This window comes from Lathyrus oleraceus, chromosome 1 (genome assembly GCF_024323335.1).
Source record: "Lathyrus oleraceus cultivar Zhongwan6 chromosome 1, CAAS_Psat_ZW6_1.0, whole genome shotgun sequence".
Taxonomy (NCBI): Eukaryota; Viridiplantae; Streptophyta; class Magnoliopsida; order Fabales; family Fabaceae; genus Lathyrus; species Lathyrus oleraceus.
In genome coordinates this window covers 432,792,427-432,800,048 of record NC_066579.1, presented here as the reverse complement: position 1 = coordinate 432,800,048, position 7,622 = coordinate 432,792,427, and the positions used below count along the sequence as shown (strand labels likewise).

The 7,622-nt window shown below is 33.6% G+C and overlaps 1 protein-coding gene across 3 annotated transcripts; it reads right to left on the bottom strand.

Moving 5' to 3' along the window:
• Positions 1 to 282: 282 nt before the first annotated feature.
• On the bottom strand, positions 283 to 2,442 carry LOC127080155 (GDSL esterase/lipase At1g29670). 3 transcript variants are annotated; one of them, XM_051020495.1, is made up of 6 exons: positions 2,066 to 2,442; positions 1,859 to 1,983; positions 1,520 to 1,765; positions 1,191 to 1,428; positions 719 to 997; positions 283 to 551 (listed from the first exon to the last, which is right to left on the bottom strand). In XM_051020495.1, exons 1-5 carry the CDS (start codon positions 2,313 to 2,315, stop codon positions 723 to 725), a joined length of 1,134 nt encoding a protein of 377 aa, XP_050876452.1. In that variant the 5' UTR covers positions 2,316 to 2,442; the 3' UTR covers positions 283 to 551; positions 719 to 722. The 3 variants fall into 3 exon arrangements, with proteins under 3 accessions (XP_050876452.1, XP_050876446.1, XP_050876460.1); XM_051020489.1 differs by lacking the exon at positions 283 to 551 and having other exon boundaries at positions 576 to 997; XM_051020503.1 differs by lacking the exon at positions 283 to 551 and having other exon boundaries at positions 576 to 997; positions 1,865 to 1,983.
• Positions 2,443 to 7,622: the final 5,180 nt, after the last annotated feature.

The window sequence follows — 7,622 nt, the reverse complement described above, 5'->3', positions numbered from 1 at the left end:
TGGATTGGAAAAAAAACTATAGATTCTCACCCACATTGTCATTGATGGTGTTTGCAAGAGAATGGATTGCTGGAAGAATTGTTGTTGCTTTTTTTTAGTTGTGCCTTATCTTGTGAACAATCTATGTATAATGTCTATGTAGTATTTTCTCTTAGAAGTGCTTCTAGGCTATGTATGGAGTATATTCCATTTTAATTGCCTCAATGATATCTGTAATTCTTATTAGTTTGACTATTAATAAAGTCGAGTTTTACTATTAAAAAAAAGATTATAATGAACGAATTGGTATGCAACTAAACAACTACTTCAAAATGGAGAATTCATATTGGTTGGGGGGCGACAAATTCGTACCATTAGAAGAAAGACAGAGAAATGAAAAATCTTACTCTTTCGTATGAAGACTTGACATTGACCAGAACAATTTATAAGAATTTATACGCTTTTGTCAATTGTTTCATATTAATTTATAAGCATTTAGATTATCAGTTCGTTGCTCTTGACCCTCTTCGAACTCCCACCAGCATTTGCTTGAGCACATCATCATATACATGCTAAAGTTATCAACAAACTTATCAAACACAAATTAGATCAAGCTTAAGGCAGCAAAGCCAAATACACTTAGTTGAATTTATCATAGTTTACAATAATTCTATTTGATAAGAAAAGGTTGCTTCAAATGCAGGTAGGAAAATAATGAATGCATAAAAACAACTTGAACCTGTTTAACTAGAGGCACTAAGCTTTGATGTTATCTCATTTGTAGATTCCAATTCCATCTTAGTTTCTTGTTCAACAAGCTGCTTGATATCCATTGGAGAAGTGAAGCCTGAATTAGGTGAATTATAAGACCTTGTTGCAGTGAGTAGGTTCCAAGCCTCAGAGGGATGGAATGCATCCCAAAATACATACTCACTCCTATTATAGCATGGTCTTTCATCAGGAATACACCCTCCAATCAACCTTAGTGGACAACAAGGAGCATTTGAAACAAAAAAGCCTGAAATCCATGGAACATGCTGCATGGTTATTATATATATTGTATTTGTTCCTCAATCAAATACAATAATCTGTTTTGTTTTCAATAATATTGTGTTTACAAAATACTGCTATATAATGACTAATTCAGCAGCCAATTTAGCGACCAAAAATGTACAAATAAAATTCCATTTAGTAATTGATCATATGCTTACCGTCCTGGCCATCTGATTCTAATGTACTGTTTATGAAGATGAACTTGGAATCGGCAGAGAACTTATAATTGAAATGATCCACTAGAGATTTAAGCTCCACATTGAAAATGAATGGAGGAGCATTCTCCTCATCAACACAAGACCCATCTGTTCCATGATTAGAGATGGCATTCGGAATGCAGCCCAAGCGGCCTAACCCAACTAACACATATTTCCTTGCTCCAATGTCATGTAGAGCCTGTTATAGCATTATTATAAACCATCATATTTATAACTAATGTAATTTCAATTAATAAGCTACTACTATTATTATTATATAAGATATATACCAGTAAATTCAAAGATAACTCTTGAATTAGAGCTTCTGCATACTGCTGAGGACTATAAATGTGGCTTGTTGGATAGAGTTGTGGACGAAAGTAATTGTTTATGTAATCATTACTTCCTATATTCACATAATACAAGCATTTGTTCAGGTATTGTTGAGCTTTCTCAAGACTTCCAAGTCTGCCAGCAATTTGAGAAACTATAACTCTGTGATTTGTTAACTGTAATCCCAAGCTGATAACAAAACCCTATACACAGATAGACATAATGTAACATAAATCATCCAAGATCAAGTTGAATAATCAAAGCAATCATAAGGTTCTTAGATCGATTTCTTATACCGTAACCTTGCTTGTTTCGTTACGAATTCCAGCTCCCCCAGATGCATGGTTCACACCTTTGAGTATGTCTGAACCACTAGTGTTTGCAAATGGTGGAATGAATTTCTCAAATCCCAAGAGTTGAGCTGCAATCAAAATTGTGTGGTGATAAGAGAGAAGAACCAAGAGATAAGAGTTGATAATATAGTTTAGATGAAAGAATGTTACTTATTATGTCGACTGCAGTTCGACCGTTGGTAAATCTTCCAGTTGGGCCGAACGGAAAGTCGATTCCATAAGGTTTGTAATTAGATTTCGGAGAAGAAGGAAGATTGTTGTTGTTTCCACTATCAGATAAAGAGTCTCCAAAGATAAAAACACAAGGAACTTGAGATTTACCATTGACACAATAATGCAAATAGCTTGAAGACAAGAAAAGAATGGGCATCACCAACCATATCTTGAACATAGATTCCATTTCTTATAAGAAAATCTAATGAAGCTATTAAATCCTAGAAATAATAAAATTATCAACCAAGAACAACATAAAAACATAAGTATTAATGATGGGGCCAAATAATTAACTGATGGTTTTTGGTGTGTGACGTGTATGTCTAAGTCTAACACCATCATTTCTCTATTGTACGGCAGATTTTAACAATGTTTTTAACTAGGGTTTAATACCCATTACACCCCTGTCATAGGAAGAAAATCTCGAAAAAACTTAGGTAAAAAAATACAGATTTCATTGTTGTTATTTTATTTAGTGGACAAAATAAAGGATCTTGAAATTATAAGAATGAAATCCGATAGATGTTGACTTTTTGAAACTATTTTTCAATGACCTTAGCTTTTCAAAGTATTCGTGGTCGGATCTTATCATCTCTTTTACTTGGTGTCTCTCACTTGAAAACAATTCTTCTAATCTGAAAAATGTTAAGTGAACCAATGTTGTGATTGAAAGATTTCTTTTTTCCTTTCAATACATAAATAATGAACTCAATTAGGATGGTTGTAATATCAAGGATGATAAAATTTCAATAATCGGATGTTATTGGAGATAAAATGGTTATTAAATGATCCAATTGATCCTTTTTACATATATTAAAAAAATAAAAATAAATGAAAGACTTTTTTATTAAAATATTTTTATCATGTATTGAAAATGATGAAAGGAGTATTAATTAGATAGTAAAATTAAAAAAAATATTGAAAATTAAAATAAATTATTAGTTTTAGAATACTATTTTATTTCAAATGAATCATTCATTATAAGACTGAAGGAATAATTTGTTACTTATAAACGGATCTAGAGTAGTCAAATGTACTCACATTTATCTTTTGTAATATTTCTACTTTGATTAATACACATGTATCAACATTTATTTTCTCTTTCTTTCCATAAATGATATTCTCAATCGGTTCTTTTTTAAGTCTTATTTTTTGACTTTTTACATCTACCAAGAAAACAAATCATTATTATTACTTATTTTTTTTTGACTTTTTACTCCTCCCAAGAAAATAAATCATTATTATTAGTTTTTAAACCAGTGTTCCCCTTTTAACTATAATATCCTTAATTATTTATTATATTCATTTTACTTTTTTTCTCTCCCTTTAATAATTATATAGGGTAATTTTGACAAAAGTTCAATTAATAATACCTTGAACTTTACAAGTGACAATTAAAAAAGAATAATTTTTTTTTCAAAAAATGACAATTAAAAAGAAACAAAGGGAGATTTTATGGCGTTGACATCTACTATGTTCTTGAAAAAAATGAATATTATGGTGTCGTAATCAACTTTCTGGTGTTACGATTTTATGGCGTTGACATCGACTATGTTTGCGATAACTAATTTGTTGAATTTGAGTGATGTTGCTTTGTGAATGATTCCATGTCTTTTGCAAATTATTGTTTTCATCTCAGTGATTGAAGAACAATAAAGATTATAGATCTATTATCATTTTTAGTTCATTGACATCTAGATAAAGGTTTGGGCCTAAATATTCCTTTAATTACACCTTTAATGACGATTTGAGATGATAGGTTGATATTTATTGTTGATTTGTAATTTCTTGTGCCGAAGCAGATTGTTCGATAGAGGAAAGGATGTTGTCGAAATGCCTACGTGTGTCGAATTAGATTAGTTGTCAAAATATTGACTTAGCTTTATTTGTTTTGTTTAACTGATTTTGTTAGGTTAGTTAGGATTTGCTTGGTGTGCAAGCAAACTCAACCAATAAATAGGGATCGACCATATTATTGATTGTAACTTGTAAGTGAGTAATTGTAGATTACAAAGTTTGAGAGTAGAGAGAAACTCTACAGAAACAAGTTCTTCTTCTTCCTTATTCTCTCGATAAACCCTGATTCCTCTCTTCCAAAATTCAGTTTTATTTCTTCTTTCATTTTATTTGTGCAGCAAAATCTTGCAACCAAAGTGTGGTTGATTCACTCAAGTGAAGAGTGAAGAATAAGATGAGTAATCAATCAGAAAGATTGATTCTTGTCCATCAAGATTTGGTTCAGAATTCATCAAGTTTTGGTGAAATTCTTGAGCGGGAATTGGACAATTTTCAACATTTGGTATTTAGAGCACTGGCAAAGCGATTCATGGGAAGCAAAACACAGTGTCATGCAGACTGAAGATCAAGCTCTCAACCTTTGGGGTTTCTCTTTTCCTTTTCTTTTCTTTCTCCTGTAAGACTAAAACCATTTATGTACATAAACTCAAAAACACTTAAAAATACGATTAGAATTGTGCGCCATGAGCCTTAAGCAATGAAAAAGAGATGGGAGAGAACATTCATATCATCATTCTGAATATTTTTGGGGACGAGACGAATGACCCAGTTGCTCATAGTATTCGTCTGCATTCATAGACTTTAATATAGTTCTTATCAAAACGCCTCTTTTCAAGAATAAAAGCAAACTTCATCCATTAAATTCATTTTTGCCTTTGGGCATCTTTTTTTAAAACCTTTTCAGAAAGAACTTGTTACTTCCATTCTACTGTGAGTGAAGCTTAAGCCTCCATGCGTGAGCATACAAGTAATGTTTAACTGCTATAGTATGATCCATGCACATCCATTATATCGCAAATAAACAAATGCTTAAAGCTCTCATGCTCGAGCATACAAGCAAGTTGACTATAGAACACGAACTTTAACACTGTTCATTAAAAAGAATTAATTCATTTGTATTTTCTACCACGAACTACAGAGCTCTAATTTCTTTATTGCACTATAAGGATACGTAGGCACAAGAGCCTCAATCCTCAACGAGCACCCTAATTATTAAAACCTTTTTCTTCTTTCGCGAGTAATCTTTAGATAGTAACACTCATTCAAGTAGAGAACAATCAAAATGCTTCCTGTTAAGTACAACGGATGTGAGGGATGCTAATACTTTCCCCTTGCATAACCGACTTCCTTGACCTTTTTCTCTTTCCCCTGGGTTTTATCGATGTTGTCCCTTTCCTTCAGGAATAATAAAGTTCGATGGCGACTCTATTGTATCTTTGAGCGTGCGACGCGCTCAGGTATATTTCGTGTAACTTCAACTGGTGACTATGCTGGGAAATCCTTAAGCAAGTCAAGCCTAATTTTGGTTGCTTTCTTTGCATGCTTTGGGTGTTTATTCTTATCGCTTTAATGACTTTATCTTTATGTTATTTATTGAATTTCTTTGTTGCTTTAAATATTCATATTCTTTATATTCTGGATATATCTATTATACTCTCTATTGGGTTGAGATGATGCTATATGAGAGAATCTTTATACCCGAACTTGAGTATACACACTAGATAGATTCATGGATAGTCATGTTGACCTGCGTTTTGCGCGTTGGGTTGGCACGAGATCCACAACCATACTAGGTTCACTTAGAAGTAATTTTGTCCTACGCAAATTCACTATGGAAGGGTATTTTCATTTGGATCAATGAATCTGGGAAACCTTCTACGGACCACCTTTGAAGACTACTCCACACATGTGAGGGGATATTGGTTTTTTTTTGTAGGAACCAAAACCCTACATACCTTTGTTCTCGCATAATATCGGATCTTTGAACCTGCATCGGGGAGTATACGCAGATTATCCCGAATATGTTATGCATTTAGCTTACATCATTACATATCATTGTTGTAGCATTGTATGCATACTGACTTTGGAAGATGAATTATTGCATCACCGAACCTATAAATCTATGATGTATTGCATACCGTTGCATCCTTTGAAAAAAAACAATGCATTGCATAACATTGCATAATAATGCATAACATTTCATCCCTTCACGGATCTGTCTGCGTACATGCATAACTTCCCAACAAGACGAAACCTTATATCATCTCTCATTTTTTACCAGCTAGTTAATTACACGAAATCCATTTAGAACTTAAAGTATGTCTCATATCACTATGGAAGAACTTCAGAGAGGTCAAGAACCATTGATGATGGAAGTCAACCAACTGAAGACTCAGGTGAGCTTGATTATGGAAGTCTTGCAAATAATGTTAAGAAATATGGGTAATCCCGCTTCAGTTTCCGTAGCAGAAGTCGTCACTCATATGCACCTACCTGAATCCACCCCATATCATGAGTTGCCTCAGGGAGTTCATCCATAACCTGAACCTTTAAGGCCTCTCTATCAGAAGCCATTTCCCGTTCCTCAACCATATTAGAGGAACCTGACACAGAATCAGAATCAATATCCCAATTTTGTTCAATAGCTTGGTGGTTCAGCTCATGGAGGCTAAGCCTCCTCCAACACCTTTTCCTCAGGGCTACGATGCAAATGATATATATGTATACCACCTAGGGGCACCCAGGCACATGATCTAGGATTGTAGAGCTCTAAAACACAAAGTATGTGACCTGATTGATTCAAAGGTTATTGCGTTCACACCAAGAGGCCTGAACATACTGGACACTCTCATGCCTCCACATGAGGGCACATATGCAGTTCCATAAGTAATACAAGTGGCAGCCAAGGAAGATTTGAGGAGGTTACATCTATGGGAAGAGTCTAAGAAGGATCTCCTTGAGGGATATTTTATCAACTTCTGCAAGCATAATAATTTCAGTATGTGGATGGAAAATAAGGTTGATCACGTCAGCAACCATTAGTTTTTTCATATCATTCATGTGTAATTTTCTTGTTTGTCATTGTAATATTCATTTGTAAAACTCGTTTATTTTCATTTGATAATAACAATGAAATAGATATGCATGTTTTAAATCAATCCATTCGTGTTCACTCATACTTTATTCATCGGTATCAAACTTTTGTTTAAGCAAAATCAAAAGGAGAATGATGAAATTGAACGTATGCTTTTGAATAAAACCTTGTTAACTATGTAAGGCTTTGTTTCAAATCCCCAAACACCGGAGTTATAAGGAAGATAATCCCTAGTCAACCCTTTTGAGCCAAGGAGTATGAGTTTCTTTTTGAAAAGAAAAAAAACCCTTAATTTTAACCCGGGGCAGGGTAGCCTTCAGTTAGTTTGAACGTTCGTTCAAATTTCAAAAAAAAAGGAGTGTCATATCCAAGGATTAGCCATATCTTATTCCTAATAAGAGGTCTAAACCCACATTGGTTGTCCCTCAGCAATAGAAGGAACAAAGCAATTACAACTCCTTCAAATCTAACGAACATATGTAACACAAAATAAAAAGAAATGATAAATTCAAAAATAGAAAGAAAAAAAAACCCGCTAAGTCGAAAGCTCGAAGACGAGTGACTTGGGAAAAAAATAGGGCATTCCTGTGGATTGCAAATTTG

Coding starts and splice junctions, on each gene's coding strand:
- LOC127080155 (XM_051020495.1), bottom strand. CDS start 2,315: ATGGAATCTATGTTCAAGATATGGTTGGTGATGCCCATTCTTTTCTTG. Junction 1,984..2,065: donor AACTGCAGTCGACATAATAA/GTAACATTCTTT, acceptor TTTTGATTGCAG/CTCAACTCTTGGGATTTGAG. Junction 998..1,190: donor AGAATCAGATGGCCAGGACG/GTAAGCATATGA, acceptor CATGGATTTCAG/GCTTTTTTGTTTCAAATGCT.